Source organism: Salminus brasiliensis, chromosome 6 (assembly GCF_030463535.1).
Source record: "Salminus brasiliensis chromosome 6, fSalBra1.hap2, whole genome shotgun sequence".
NCBI lineage: Eukaryota > Metazoa > Chordata > Actinopteri > Characiformes > Bryconidae > Salminus > Salminus brasiliensis.
Genome location: NC_132883.1, coordinates 3553407 through 3568761, shown reverse-complemented (window position 1 = coordinate 3568761; position 15355 = coordinate 3553407). Strand labels below are relative to the sequence as shown.

The 15355-nt window shown below is 44.7% G+C and overlaps 1 protein-coding gene across 3 annotated transcripts in view; it reads left to right on the top strand.

The window, feature by feature from the left end:
- The window catches only part of fcho1 (FCH and mu domain containing endocytic adaptor 1), a 69293-nt gene that overhangs the window by 18436 nt on the left and 35502 nt on the right, over nucleotides 1-15355 (top strand). For all 3 annotated transcript variants that reach the window (XM_072681347.1, XM_072681348.1, XM_072681345.1), the window contains exons 2-3: nucleotides 789-843; nucleotides 14512-14603. In XM_072681347.1, the coding sequence (XP_072537448.1) occupies nucleotides 811-843; nucleotides 14512-14603 (125 nt within the window). In that variant the 5' untranslated portion in view covers nucleotides 789-810. The remainder of the gene's footprint in view (nucleotides 1-788; nucleotides 844-14511; nucleotides 14604-15355) is intronic.

Below are 15355 nucleotides of genomic sequence, written 5' to 3'. Positions count from 1 at the left end.
TTAGCCGCTGAGTTTGGAAGGTTGGTGTAGAGTGGTGGGTAACAACACTGGGCATTGGGTTCAGTTCCCAGGCTCAGTTCTATACCAATAAGAGTCCTAACATCTCTTGCAGTCAATCAAATCCTCACCGCAATGCTTCTCCAAAATCTAGTAGGAAGCTCTACATCCTCTCTGCACAGTAGAGACAGTCACTCCAACAAAAGCAGGATCAGCTCTTTAATACCCTCGATTTTAGAAGAAAACATGAATGAGCAGGTGTCCCAATACTTTTGTCCTTACAGAGTAAATTATACCGCCTTAGTATCTGGTTATATAAGTGTCTCTCTCTGTATCTCTCTCTCTCTCTCTGTATCTCTCTCTCTCTCTGTCTGTCTCTCTCTCTCTGTATCTCTTTCTCTCTGTATCTCTCTCTCTCTCTCTCTGTGTATCTCTCTCTCTCTCTCTCTTTCTCTCTCTCTCTCTCTCTCTCTCTCTCTCTCTCTCTCTCTATCTCTCTCTCTCTCTCTCTGGGCTGCTTTCATGCTGTTAAAGGTGCCCTTTTATGGCCTTTTGTTGGCGACCCCCCCGAGGGAGTTTAGATTCCCGCCGGATTCTCCGCAGTGCCCCGGTTTCACCTTGTTGGAGCAGGGTGATCCGTTCTGTGGCCTCGCAGCGACCTTACAGCTCCCGTCTGCACTGCTCTTATTGTTCTGCATTCCCGGAGCTCTGCCGATCCGGCTGCGGTAATGAAGGATGTTTCGGAATGCAATAAAGAAAAAGCCGACCATGTTCTCTGCTTTCCTCCACAGATCGCTATAGGAAACACTCTAAATGGAGATGGCGTACTTCAAGAACAATTTCTGGGTGAGTGTGTTTATTTATTTTTTACACCACAGGGTTATGACTTGATTCCAGCAGGGAATGGAGGAATCTAGCCACAGAAAAGAGGAAGATGACAACTGGGGTTACACATGGGGCCCAGCTCATCCCCTTCCCTTATAGAGGGTATCCACCCTCTGTCATGGCTGATGTCACGGGTGGTGACCGTGACATGCTCAAGTTCAAGTAACAGGGAAAGCAAGCAAACCTGGATGAGCCAGTCTACTATATGATCCTAAAAATAGTGGGAAACACTCCTACCCCTGTTCCCTCCACTCTGTGCTCTCAGATATGAGGCCTTATCCTCTAAACAGGTGGGATTTAAGCCTCGGTTAGCTGGACAGTGGACCGTCAGCTCTTTGGTAATGTGTGGTTGGTGTGGCGCAACAGATAACACCACTGTCTGCCGGTGATCTATTGCCTAGTCCTGGGGCAAGACTCCTAATACTACATTGGCCCACATCTGTAATACAAGTTACCTTGTAAGTTGCTCTGGATAAGAGCCTCAGCTAAATGTTATAAATGTAAGTGAATGTGAATAGATGGATCGCTGCCGAGTCCGGCTGCCTTTGACTTGATTAGATAGTCACTTGGTTCAGTCCCGGTTTGGCCCACTACATCGCTCAACGCTCTGCCCAGGGGTCTTTAGGTAGGCATACTCCTTAACCACCCTCCATGCTCAGAACCGTTCGACCCTGCGGTGGAAAAGCTGTTTGCTTTTAGGCTTTTTCATGAACCACATGTCCAAATATTTATGGACACCCTTTTAATGAATGCATTCAGCTTTTTTAACTTTCATCCATTGCTGACAAAGATGTGCAAATGCACACACACACGCACAGCATGTCTAGTGCCTGTAGAGAAGTACTGCCAATAGAATAGGACTCTCTGGAGCAGATACACATGATGAACCTATTGGCACCATGCTAATGCCTAATGCCAGGCGTGGGCTATAGAGGGGTATAAAGGATGTTCATCCAACCTCCTGACCTTAGTAAAGCTCTTGTGTCTGAATGCAATCAAGTCAACTCACAGCAATGCTCCAAAATGTAATAGAGATTAAATAGAATTTAAATTAGAAAATAATATTTTTTTAAATTTCCCTTGATTTTGGGAGAAACAATGAATATCTTAGGTGTCCCAATACTTTTGTCCAAACAAAACATGTATTAATGGGCCTAGCTAGGCAGCCTCTGTTACTTTTACTGTTAACATCTGTGTCAGAATGCATTCATTAGATGGGGTGTCCACAAATATTTGGACATAGTCATAGTATACGTAGTACCCATCTCTGGCTGTGGGTTTGAGACGCAGGGCAGAAAGCTGAAGGTGTGCTTGCTGCTGAATGTACTTTGCTGTTTGCTAGTCATGCTGTACTGTCAAGCAGAGAGAGAGAGAGAGAGAGAGAGGGGCAGAGAGAGAATGTAAAGGAGTGGACTGGGCCAGGCCTTTGTCAGCAGCTCCCTGGGGACGGCCCTGCTCCGTCTTTCTGCACACCTGGCTGAGCTATTTCAGGTGTGTCCCACTTTAAGAGCAGAAGAAAGGGACAGACAGAGCGAGCAGTGGAAGTAAGCGAGGGGAAGAGCGCGAGGGGGAAGTGGAGGGCAGTGCAGAGGCAGTAGGAGGAAGTGCTGATACAGTGGATCACAGCACGCAGCGGCGGAACTGAAAGGAGCTCAGGATCAGGTGTTACAGAGGTGTATTTTGTGTGTATTGAAGGCCATGCTGAGAGGGCGCAGTGTGGGTCAGTTTGGGAGGACTGTCCCGAATATTCAGATAAAATCAGTCACTCAGTAAAGCTCTGCCGGTCAGTTAGCTCCTCTGTGAGTCAGCAGTGATGTGGTGATAATGCATACTACATGCAGTACTAATGAAACGGCCCCTGGGGGACACACACATTTACACACAGCTGTGCTCATGCAGGACTTTCATTTAGAATGCTGTGTACTCCTGGACTAGGCTTAATCCCTGTCCTGGAAACGGAATCTCAGTGTTTAGTCTTATAGTCTAATTAGTTCATGTGTACTTTAGTCTAATTAGAAGGATTGGGCTTTGGTTAGTAGGGTTAGGGTTAGTAGGGTTATGGGTAGGTTTAGGAGGGGTTATGGGTAGGTTTAGTAGGGTTGGGTTTAGTAGAGTTATGGGTAGGTTTAGTAGGGTTGGGATTAGTAGGGTTATGGGTAGGTTTAGTAGGGTTGGGATTAGTAGGGTTATGGGTAGGTTTAGTAGGGTTGGGATTAGTAGGGTTATGAGTAGGTTTAGTAGGGTTATGGGTAGGTTTAGTAGGGTTGGGTTTAGTAGAGTTATGGGTAGGTTTAGTAGGGTTGGGTTTAGTAGAGTTATGGGTAGGTTTAGTAGGGTTGGGATTAGTAGAGTTATGGGTAGGTTTAGTAGGGTTGGGTTTAGTAGAGTTATGGGTAGGTTTAGTAGGGTTGGGATTAGTAGGGTTATGGGTAGGTTTAGTAGGGTTATGGGTAGGTTTAGTAGGGTTGGGATTAGTAGGGTTATGAGTAGGTTTAGTAGGGTTATGGGTAGGTTTAGTAGGGTTGGGATTAGTAGGGTTATGAGTAGGTTTAGTAGGGTTGGGATTAGTAGGGTTATGGGTAAGTTTAGTAGGGTTTGGATTAGTAGAGTTATGGGTAGGTTTAGTAGGGTTGGGATTAGTAGAGTTATGGGTAGGTTTAGTAGGGTTGGGATTAGTAGGGTTGGGATTAGTAGGGTTATGGGTAGGTTTAGTAGGGTTGGGATTAGTAGAGTTATGGGTAGGTTTAGTAGGGTTGGGATTAGTAGAGTTATGGGTAGGTTTAGTAGGGTTGGGATTAGTAGAGTTATGGGTAGGTTTAGTAGGGTTGGGATTAGTAGAGTTATGGGTAGGTTTAGTAGGGTTGGGATTAGTAGAGTTATGGGTAGGTTTAGTAGGGTTGGGATTAGTAGAGTTATGGGTAGGTTTAGTAGGGTTGGGATTAGTAGAGTTATGGGTAGGTTTAGTAGGGTTGGGTTTAGTAGCGTTATAATAATAGGGTTAGGATTTTAGGTAATAGTGTTAGCATTTTTAGGGCTATGGTTAGGATTATTGGGGCAGGGTTAGTAGTGTTAGAGTTAAGGGTTAGTATGATCATGTTTGAGGCTAGGGTTTAAGGTTGTGGTTAGTAGGGCTTGGTTTAGTAGGGTTAGGGTAAGGGCCAGTATGATAATGATTGAGGTTAGGGTTAGTAGGGTTAGGGTTAGTATGATCATGATTGGATTAGTAGGGTTAGGGTTAGTAGGGTTAGGGTTAGTATGATCCTGATTGGGTTAGTAGGGTTAGGGTCTGTATGATCATGATTGGGTTAGTAGGGTTAGTAGGGTTAGGGTCTGTATGATCATGATTGGGTTAGTAGGGTTAGGGTTAGTAGGGTTAGGGTTAGTATGATCATGATTGGGTTAGTAGGGTTAGGGTTAGTATGATCATGATTGGGTTAGTAGGGTTAGTATGATCATGATTGGGTTAGTAGGGTTAGGGTCTGTATGATCATGATTGGGTTAGTAGGGTTAGGGTTAGTATGATCATGATTGGGTTAGTAGGGTTAGGGTTAGTATGATCATGATTGGGTTAGTAGGGTTAGTATGATCATGATTGGGTTAGTAGGGTTAGGGTCTGTATGATCATGATTGGGTTAGTAGGGTTAGGGTTAGTAGGGTTAGGGTTAGTATGATCATGATTGGGTTAGTAGGGTTAGGGTCTGTATGATCATGATTGGGTTAGTAGGGTTAGTATGATCATGATTGGGTTAGTAGGGTTAGGGTTAGTAGGGTTAGGGTTAGTATGATCATGATTGGGTTAGTAGGGTTAGGGTCTGTATGATCATGATTGGGTTAGTAGGGTTAGTATGATCATGATAGGGTTAGTAGGGTTAGGGTCTGTATGATAATGATAGGGTTAGTAGGGTTAGGGTTTGTATGATCATGATTGGGTTAGTAGGGTTAGGGTCTGTATGATCATGATTGGGTTAGTAGGGTTTGTATGATCATGATTGGGTTAGTAGGGTTAGGGTCTGTATGATCATGATTGGGTTAGTAGGGTTAGGGTCTGTATGATCATGATTGGGTTAGTAGGGTTAGGGTCTGTATGATCATGATTGGGTTAGTAGGGTTTGTATGATCATGATTGGGTTAGTAGGGTTAGGGTCTGTATGATCATGATTGGGTTAGTAGGGTTAGGGTCTGTATGATCATGATTGGTTTAGTAGGGTTAGGGTCTGTATGATCATGATTGGGTTAGTAGGGTTAGGGTCTGTATGATCATGATTGGGTTAGTAGGGTTAGGGTCTGTATGATCATGATTGGGTTAGTAGGGTTAGGGTCTGTATGATCATGATTGGGTTAGGGTTAGTAGGGTTAGGGTCTGTATGATCATGATTGGGTTAGTAGGGTTAGGGTCTGTATGATCATGATTGGGTTAGTAGGGTTTGTATGATCATGATTGGGTTAGTAGGGTTAGGGTCTGTATGATCATGATTGGGTTAGTAGGGTTAGGGTCTGTATGATCATGATTGGTTTAGTAGGGTTAGGGTCTGTATGATCATGATTGGGTTAGTAGGGTTAGGGTCTGTATGATCATGATTGGGTTAGTAGGGTTAGGGTCTGTATGATCATGATTGGGTTAGTAGGGTTAGGGTCTGTATGATCATGATTGGGTTAGGGTTAGTAGGGTTAGGGTCTGTATGATCATGATTGGGTTAGTAGGGTTAGGGTCTGTATGATCATGATTGGGTTAGTAGGGTTAGGGTCTGTATGATAATGATTGGGTTAGTAGGGTTAGTATGATCATGATTGGGTTAGTAGGGTTAGGGTCTGTATGATAATGATTGGGTTAGTAGGGTTAGGGTCTGTATGATAATGATTGGGTTAGTAGGGTTAGGGTCTGTATGATCATGATTGGGTTAGTAGGGTTAGTATGATCATGATTGGGTTAGTAGGGTTAGTATGATCATGATTGGGTTAGTAGGGTTAGTATGATCATGATTGGGTTAGTAGGGTTAGTATGATCATGATTGGGTTAGTAGGGTTAGTATGATCATGATTGGGTTAGTAGGGTTAGGGTCTGTATGATCATGATTGGGTTAGTAGGGTTAGGGTCTGTATGATCATGATTGGGTTAGTAGGGTTAGTATGATCATGATTGGGTTAGTAGGGTTAGGGTCTGTATGATCATGATTGGGTTAGTAGGGTTAGTATGATCCTGATTGGGTTAGTAGGGTTAGGGTCTGTATGATCATGATTGGGTTAGTAGGGTTAGGGTCTGTATGATCATGATTGGTTTAGTAGGGTTTGTATGATCATGATTGGGTTAGTAGGGTTAGGGTCTGTATGATCATGATTGGGTTAGGGTTAGTAGGGTTAGGGTAAGGGCCAGGATGATCATTATTGAGGTTTGGGTTAGTAACTTTATCGTTAGGGATGTGTGTATGTGTGAGTGTGTTTCAGTGTTATCAGCCTCTCTTTGCTGCTGTGTGGCTGGAGTGAAGTTGTTGATGGTGTGTGTGTGTGTGTCTGTGTGTGTGTGTCTGTGTGTGTGTGTGTGTGTGTGTGTGTGGGCGGGAGGGATCACTCATCCTTGTGTGTTTGGCTGGCTTTGTGTGTCTGTCTCTCTGTTGGAATGGGAACCTCCTCCATTGTGTGTGAAAGCTCAAAAGAACCTGCTCCCCCAACACACACACACACACACACACACACACACACACAGAGGGAGCAGAGAGAAGGCTTTAGTCTTCTTCCCAGAATCAGTGAAGACACTGCTAACCTTCTTAAAGCAGCAGTGAAATAACAGGTTTCTTGCATTGTTTAGTGTGATGCTGGTTGGTGGGGTATAAGCTCCTTGTAGTCCTTGTATATACCCTATATATTATATACACTGATACACACCTATATGTAACATATCCCATATGTATTATATACTAATGTACACACTTGGATATAATACATATGGGATATATTAAATATACTTGTACACACCTATGTACGAAGGTAATCTGCCCCATACATGTAAAGGCCTATATGTAATACACTTTATGGACAAAAGTATTGGGACATCATGCATATTGGGTTAACCTCACATTATACCTACAGGAGCTTGAATGGGATGACAATGCATATGCATTATTAATAAGGAGCTGGTCCCCCTTTGCTCTAAGCTCTACCAGCAGCAGCAGGTCTGGAGCTCTGCTGCAGTTACTGAGTCAGTTGGAGGCTTTTCTGCACTCTGCTCTGAGCTCAGCACTCGGCCCTGACCCCGCTCTGTAACTTTACGTGGTCTGACAGACACTCGGTGGACACTGAGCTGCTCTCTGTGAGCTGTTCCTCCTAAACTCTTCCACTGTTCAATAATAACACCACTCACAGCTGATGGAGGAAGATCTAGGAGGGAGGAAATTTCACCAGCTGACTTGTTGTTGTTGGTGTAGCGGTGTCTCCTATTACATACAGAACCACGCTGGAGCTCTTCAGTGAGCTCTTCAGAACCTCCAGTTCTTTCACTGATGTGTGTCAGAAAGGTAGACTGCAGGGCTAGGGGCTTGATTTCATACATCCGTGGCAATGGGACTGAATGAGACTCTTGAATTCAGTGATTAAGAGGTGTGTCCCAATACTTTTGTCAATATTGGTCATGCGTGTTTACATGTAAATTATACAATATGGGACATATTACATATAGATACTCGCTGCCAGTGTATAGATCAGGTCTGGCTCAGCTCTGCTCTGTGTCTCTCAGTCTGTGTGTGTGTGTATGTGTGTGTGTGTGTGTGTGTGTGTGTTAACAGAGCTGTGAAAGTGAGTGAGGAGGCCCATTTAGGTAATTACTGTAAAGCTTTAATTAATTACGTCTCAGCGCGGGAACACACTCTTAATTTGGCTCCGACTGCTTCCTTAAAGACTCTGCCTCTCTGTGCTTTAGAGCGCAGTCTAGAGGATATTCAGAGCCGCTCAAATCTCAGTGTCTCTATAAAGAGCGGCTTAATACGCCAGCGCTGGTTTGGGATTTGCAGCGTTTCCGTCTGACTGCAGGGAGGAGAGGATGCTGCCTGAGCCAGATCTGCTCTACATGTTCAGTTCTGCTGTGCTTTGCGCCTCATGGACAGCTGTACATGTGCTTTTCTGGACAAGCGGACAGACCCAGAAGCAGGAGTGGGAATGACCGAGGCGCCATTCCTCCTATCATCTGTTTCTCTGTCCTCCTCTCTCTCCCATCGCTCTTTCCTCCCTTCCCTCTCGCGCTCTGTCTCTCCTTACTTTCTCTCCTCCTCTCACTCCCTTCTTTCTTTCCTATCCCCTCTCCCTTCCTTCACCTCCATCTCTCTCTCTCTCTCTCTCTCTCTCTCTCTCTTTCTCTCTCTCTCTCTCTCCTTACTCTGTCCTACTCTCTCTCTCTCTCATCCCTCTTTCCTCCCCTCTCTGTCGCGCTCTGTCTCTCCTCCTCTTTCTCTTCTCCTCTCTCTCTCTCCCTTCTTACTTTCCTCCCCACTTTCTCTTTCCCCCTCTGCTCTCTATCATCCCGTCCTCCTCCTCCTCCTCTCTCCTCCTCCTCTTTCCTCCTCCTCCTCCTCCTCTCTCTCGTCCTCCTCCTCTTTCTCCCTTCCTTCTTTCCTCCCCACTCTCTCTTCCTCCTCCTTCTCCTCCTCCTCCTCCTCCTCCTCGTCCTCCTCCTCTTTCTCTCCTCCTCCTGCTTCTTTCTTTCCTCTCCCCTCTCTCTTCCTTCACCTCCATCTCTCTCCCTCTCCTTACTCTGTCCTCCTCTCTCTCTCTCATCCCTCTTTCCTCCCCTCCCTCTCGCGCTCTGTCTCTCCTCCTCTTTCTCTTCTCCTCTCTCTCTCTCCTGTCTTTCTTTCCTCCTTCTTCCTATCTCTCTCTCTCTCTCTCTCTCTCTCCATCTCTCTCTGTCTCCTCTTCCCTCTACACCTCTCAGTACCTCTGTCTTCTGTATGGTAATTGCCAGCTTAGTGTGTGTGTGTGTGTGTGTGTGTGTGTGTGTGTGTGTGTGTAATGCAGATTTTTCATGTGTTAATGCCAAAACCTGTGATGATGATAATGATGATGATGATGATGATGATGATGATGATGATGGCTTCGATTAAGGTCATTAATATGCATTAATTATGCTAATCTTCAGCCTGTGCTGCTTGTGCTGAGCTAGACCAGGCCATGTGTTTCCCTGGGGAAGGAGTCAGGTGAGGTACCAGGCGCAGCAGAGAGAGGGTTAATTTTTCCACTGTAGGGAAATCGGGAGCCCCCTTAAAAAAGTGCCAATCAGCCATAACATTATAACCACTTACCTTATAATGTTTAGGTACAAAGCAGCTCAGAAGGTGACCTGTGGTATCTGGACACCTTCAGACGTAAGCAGCTGATCCTTTAAGCCCTGTAAGTTGTGAGGTGGGTGGGGCCTCCATAAGCATCAATGACCCTGCCCCCAGTTCATTGGTCGTTCTTCTTTGGAGCACTGACCACTGCACACCGGGAACAGCCCACAAGACCTGCCCTGCCTGATGTTCTGGAGATGTTCTGACCCAGTCAGTCATTGTCTAGAACCTCACAGTCTGGTTCTTTATGTCTCAGATTCTTACGACTGTTCACCTGATCATCAGTGCCACCTCAGCTGGTCTTAATGTTATGGCTGATCTGTGTAATTTGCTAAGTAGACTACATAGGCATGCATATGTGCTCTCTGGCTGACTAACGGTAGCCGGACTGCAGCTGAGCGCTGCGTCCAGCACACTGTATGTCATGGTTTGATATAATAACACGTCTCAGTGGAGCTCTGGAGTCGTGCGTCATCCTGTGGTCAGCATTACGCCCATATTAGAAACTGGACTGAGCTGGATTTCTGAATGACTGACCTGAGAGGGATTTCAGAAAGGCCTTGGATCTTCTCTACTAGAAGAAAGAAGAAGAGCAACAGACCAGATGTTCTGCCTGTGTGTGTGTGTGTGTGTGTGTGTGTGTGTGTGTGTGTGTGTGTGTGTGTGTGTGTGTCCCATGACTGTGCGGTGCCTGCCTGCCTCAAGCATCCTGACGCTGGAATGTCCCGTGACACAGAATCCATTCAGAAACACTCTCTCTCTTTCACACACACTCTCTCTCTCTCACACACACACACACACAGCAGTGGTTATCTCCGAACACCAGTTCTCCAGTCACTGATACACAGAAGTCAGTTGCAGGCAGTCAGTTGAGGTACACTGTCCAAAAGTATTGGGACACCTGAAATCAAGGGTATTACAAAGAGTCGACCCTGTCTCTACTGTCTAGGGAGGAAGGCTGTCTACTACAAATTAGCTTGGCAAGCGAAGCCAAACGCAGGAGATCAGTTCAGAGAGGTCAGTTAGGTCAGACTAAATCTATAGGCCTAAATGATTGGCAGGTCCATTGAGTTGAGTTGGGGGGGGGGGTTAAATCACAGCCTACATATCGAAGTACTTAGTAGAGTAGTGTTGTTACAGTTTGAGGGAAGTGATTTAGTGTAATTGCTGTCATGTGAACCATTTGTATTAAAAGCCTTCAGCTAATGTGAGCCTTGTTGCAGCTGATTTGAGCGGGAGGGAGGAGGGTGGGCTTCGGGACCTGTATCTGATGAAGGAACAGCTCGTCCAAAAATCCTGGGGTCTGACGTTTGTTTCTGTAGTTCTGCTCTGGAGCATCATGCTGTTTGGAGCTGTTCAGTAATCTCTAATAGACGCTAACTCTTACCACCCGCACACACACCTCACACACACACACACACCTCACACACACACACTGCATGTCTATAACCCTTTCTATAACCAGTTGTGCACCTCTCCCTCTCTCTGGCTGTTACCACGGGAACCCCGTCACCGAGCAACTGCTCCCAAGGTGTGGGGCCACCGGCCGTGCGATCCTCAGATGCACACATACACACACAGCTTGTCTAGGCCCTGTAGAAAAGTACTGCCAATAGAAGGGGCATAAAGCCCCCCAGTATTGGGCTGTGGAGCAGTGGAGGAATGGTGTTCTCTTGGATGATGATGGTGGAGCTCCATCCAGTACTTTTGGGATGAGTTGGAGTGGCAGAACTAATCATCCAGCATCAGAACCTTGTGTGGCTCAGTGCTATCAAATCTTCCTCACAGCAATGTTCAGAGTGTGTAAAATCCTCTCAGAAGAGTAGAGTCTGTTACTGAAGTAAAGAGGCACGGGACAAATTCTAGTTTACTAATTAGGTGAGTGTGTGTGTGTGTGTGTTACCAGCTGTATTGTGAAGTAGGGAGGAGCAGGGCAGCTCAGTTTTCTTGGGATCAGGTTTCTCCACCCTGAAGAGCACCTGCTGTGTCTGTCACTCTGCAGCAGTGATCAGGGCTTTAAAGGTGTTTTAGTGCTTCTGCTGTTTTACTGGATGACTGTGCAGCTAACTGTGTTTTATATAACGCAGGCTGAGGCTCCGACTGAGGCCTTCACTCTGACCCAATTCAAAATACTCCATAATTCATTTATTTCCTATATCATATAGTGAGCACTCAAGAAAACTGAGCTGTAAGTGTATTTTAATGTGTTACAATCTATAGAACATTAGAATAAACCCAAATAAACATAAATTCAGTGGTCAGTGAGAGTGTCTACCTGTAATTATATATATTTGGGTTTTTTCTAATGTTATATAGAGTTAATTACAAGTAGACACTCTCACCGCCAACTGACTTTAACTCTAAATAACATTAGAATAAACCCAAATAAACATAAAGTCAGTGGTTAGTGAGAGTGTCTATCTATAAAACTCTATATAACATTAGAATAAACCCAAATAAATATAATGTAGTGGTCAGTGAGAGTGTCTACCTGTAATTAACTCTATATAACATTAGAATAAACCCAAATAAATATAATGTAGTGGTCAGTGAGAGTGTCTACCTGTAATTAACTCTATATAACGTTAGAAAAAACCCAAATAAACATAAGGTCAGTGGATAAGGAGGGTGTCTATCTATAAAACTCTATATAACATTAGAATAAACCCAAATAAATATAATGTAGTGGTCAGTGAGAGTGTCTACCTGTAATTAACTCTATATAACATTAGAATAAACCCAAATAAATATAATGTAGTGGTCAGTGAGAGTGTCTACCTGTAATTAACTCTATATAACATTAGAATAAACCCAAATAAACATAGTCAGTGGTCAGTGAGAGTGTCTACCTGTAATTAACTCTATATAACATTAGAATAAACCCAAATAAACATAGTCAGTGGTCAGTGAGAGTGTCTACCTGTAATTAACTCTATATAACATTAGAATAAACCCAAATAAACATAAAGTCAGTGGTCAGTGAGAGTGTCTACCTGTAATTAACTCTATATAACATTAGAATAAACCCAAATAAATATAATGTAGTGGTCAGTAAGAGTGTCTACCTGTAATTAACTCTATATAACATTAGAATAAACCCAAATAAACATAAAGTCAGTGGTCAGTGAGAGTGTCTACCTGTAATTAACTCTATATAACATTAGAATAAACCCAAATAAATATAATGTAGTGGTCAGTAAGAGTGTCTACCTGTAATTAACTCTATATAACATTAGAATAAACCCAAATAAACATAAAGTCAGTGGTCAGTGAGAGTGTATACCTGTAATTAACTCTATATAAAATTAGAATAAACCCAAATAAACATAAACACTAACTCCCAGTTCTGCCAAATCGGCTAATAGATTGAAAATGTTAAAATTGACTGTACTGAGCTAATTCATTAATTAATATATTTATTTATTGATTGATTGATTTATTACTTTATTAATTAATGTTAATGCTTACTGTCCAAATAAATATATTTTCCTCGGATCTTTTTTTTTCTTTTCTTTTTTTCTTTTCTGTGTGTGTGTGTGTGTGTGTGTGTGTGTGTGTGTGTGTGTGTGTGTGTGTGTGACGGGACATCCCAAGTCAGCAGGCATTCCAACAATTCCTCTCTTACCTGAGAATAGTGTCAGTGTAAAGTGTTGCTGTATTTATAGACGTGTAGAGCAGCTGCTACACTACACACTGCCTGCGACTCACACACACACACACACACACCAGCTCATTCAGTTCAGAATGTAAACTAAGTCAAGCAGGAATTCACATAGTGTCTAACACAAAACACTGTGTGTCTCTCTCTCTCTCTCTCTCTCTCTCTCTCTCTCTCTCTCTCTCTCTCTCTGTTGACATTCTCCTGCGAGCTGAACAGCACAGGGTGGTCTATTTTTACCCTGCCCGGGTCTGACCTGCAGGATGTGTGTGGTTATGTAGTCGGTAAGGTTATCGTCTGAGGATCAGCCGAGTGTTTGGAGTTGTAGTGGAGCGCTGTGTCTCGCCCGACACGCAGACAGCCTCACTCAGCCCTTCCGTGTTTTGTTGTTATTTTGGTTCTAGTGTGTGTGTGTGTGTGTGTGTGTGTGTGTGTGGTGTTTGACCTAAAAAGGTTACACGTGCTACACAGTCAATCCAGGAAACCAAGGGTGTCCTATTTATTATTTATTTAGATTTATTTTGATTGCCCCCCCCCCCATAATACGCCCACACAAGTTAAGACCCTCCCCCAAGTCCCCAAACACACTATCATCGGACAGCTGAACGAGCTTAGAGGAGAACGCTAACTCCCGGTTCTGCTAAATCGGCTAACAGACACCCACATGGACGACAGTTGATGGGGGTTAAAGGCACTTTCTGTGATTAAAATAAGACACTGGAGAGAAAACACATAGTGCCTATGTAGTCTCTTTGTGCTGGTCCTGGGCTCCCCCTACAGGTGGGAGTGTAATTCGCTTTTACTCCACTGCTGTAAATACAAATCAAGTGCAAATCAAATTTCTTTAATAGATTCCACTGAAGATAAAGATCTGGAGGACGGGTTCTGGCCCAGATCTGATTTGATGGTATTAAAGCAACAGTATGTAGTAATTTTACCTTAGAACAGCATCTTCAGGATCATGCTGATGCTCCACTGACTGTAACGGGGGGGAGAGCAGCATCTCCGTTATTCCCACTCCGGGCCGGAACGCTGCTGCTGCTACTGCACTATATGGAGGTTTGGTGGTGGAGCTGCAGGAGGAGAACCTCTCTCCAGAACTGCTGCTGTGTAATGCTGCGTAACCCATAGAGTCATATTAGTGTAAAATCCTGTAGTATTACTCTACCGCCTCAGCCCACATGCTGCTCCACCTTCAGATCAAGCTTCTGGAGCTTCTCTCAGCTTGTCCAGAAATGCATGTGCACAGATGTCCGTAATGATTTTTGCATTTACAAGAGTGGAGTAAAAGTGAATTAAACTACCCACCTGTAGGGGGAGCCCAGGAGCAAAAAACACCAGTTCTCACATAATGCTGCTTTAACGCTTGAGGTTCTAGGCCTAAATCTAACGACGGATCAGCAGCTTTCAGAGGCCTAGGCTCCTCACAGGGCTGAGGCTCCTCTAACGGATGTGAAGCCTTCCACTGAGCTGCGCCTGAGGTTCCACATGTCCCAGCCTGTCCTTCTCCTCAGCGCGGCCGCAGTCTGGTTAGGCCACTTTTACAGAGCCGTTGGGGGTTTAACACCTACGGTGTATTTCAGGCCTGTGATGCATGTTCTGAGCAGCCGGTCGGTTCCCACACAGCCGGTCTCATGCTTGTGTCTGTGTGTTTCTCAGGGGGAGAAGAACGCGGGGTTCGACGTTCTCTATCACAACATGAAGCACGGGCAGATCGCCACCAAAGAGCTGGCGGAGTTCGTCAGGGAGAGGTGAGACACCAGACTTTAACGGGGAGACGTGGGAGGCGACATGGGGGACGGGTGGTGGGGGGCGGATGGATTGGGTATACAGGGAGGGAGAGAGAGAGAGAGAGAGAGAGACAGAGAGAGAGAAAATGACATCAGAGAGATTCTTTGAATCTAGAATCTCTTGAGAAAGAGAGACCGAGCTAGAGTTAGAGCGAGAGAAAGGATATAATGAGAGAGAGAGAGAGAGAGAGAGAGAGAGGATATAATGAGAAGAGGACAGTGAGAGAGAGAGAGAGAGAGAGAGAGAGAGAGCGAGAGAGTATAACCGAGTGGTGAGATAGAAAGGAGAGAGGATTGAAGAAGGAGAAGGGGGGAGAGAGAAAGAGCAAGAGAGAGGGAGGGAGAGAGATAAAGAGAGCTAGAAACAGAAAAGAGAGAGAGAGAGAGAAAGAAAGAGCAACAAAAGAGAGAGAGTGAGCGAGAGAGAGCAACAAGAGAAAAGAACGAGAGAGAGAAAGAGAGAGAGAGGGAGGGAGAGAAAGAAAGAGAGAGGGAGGGAGGGAGGGAGAGAGATAAAGAGAGCTAGAAACAGAAAAGAGAAATAGAGAGAGAGCAGAGAAACAAGCTGAAGACCAAAACAGCCTTTGTTTTGTCTCTCTCTCTCTCTCTTTCTTTCTCTCCCTCCCTCTCTCTGTCTCTCTCGTTCTTTTCTCTCGTTGCAGTCTCTCTCACTCTCTTGCTCGCTCTCTCTCTCTTTTGTTGCTATTTCTTTC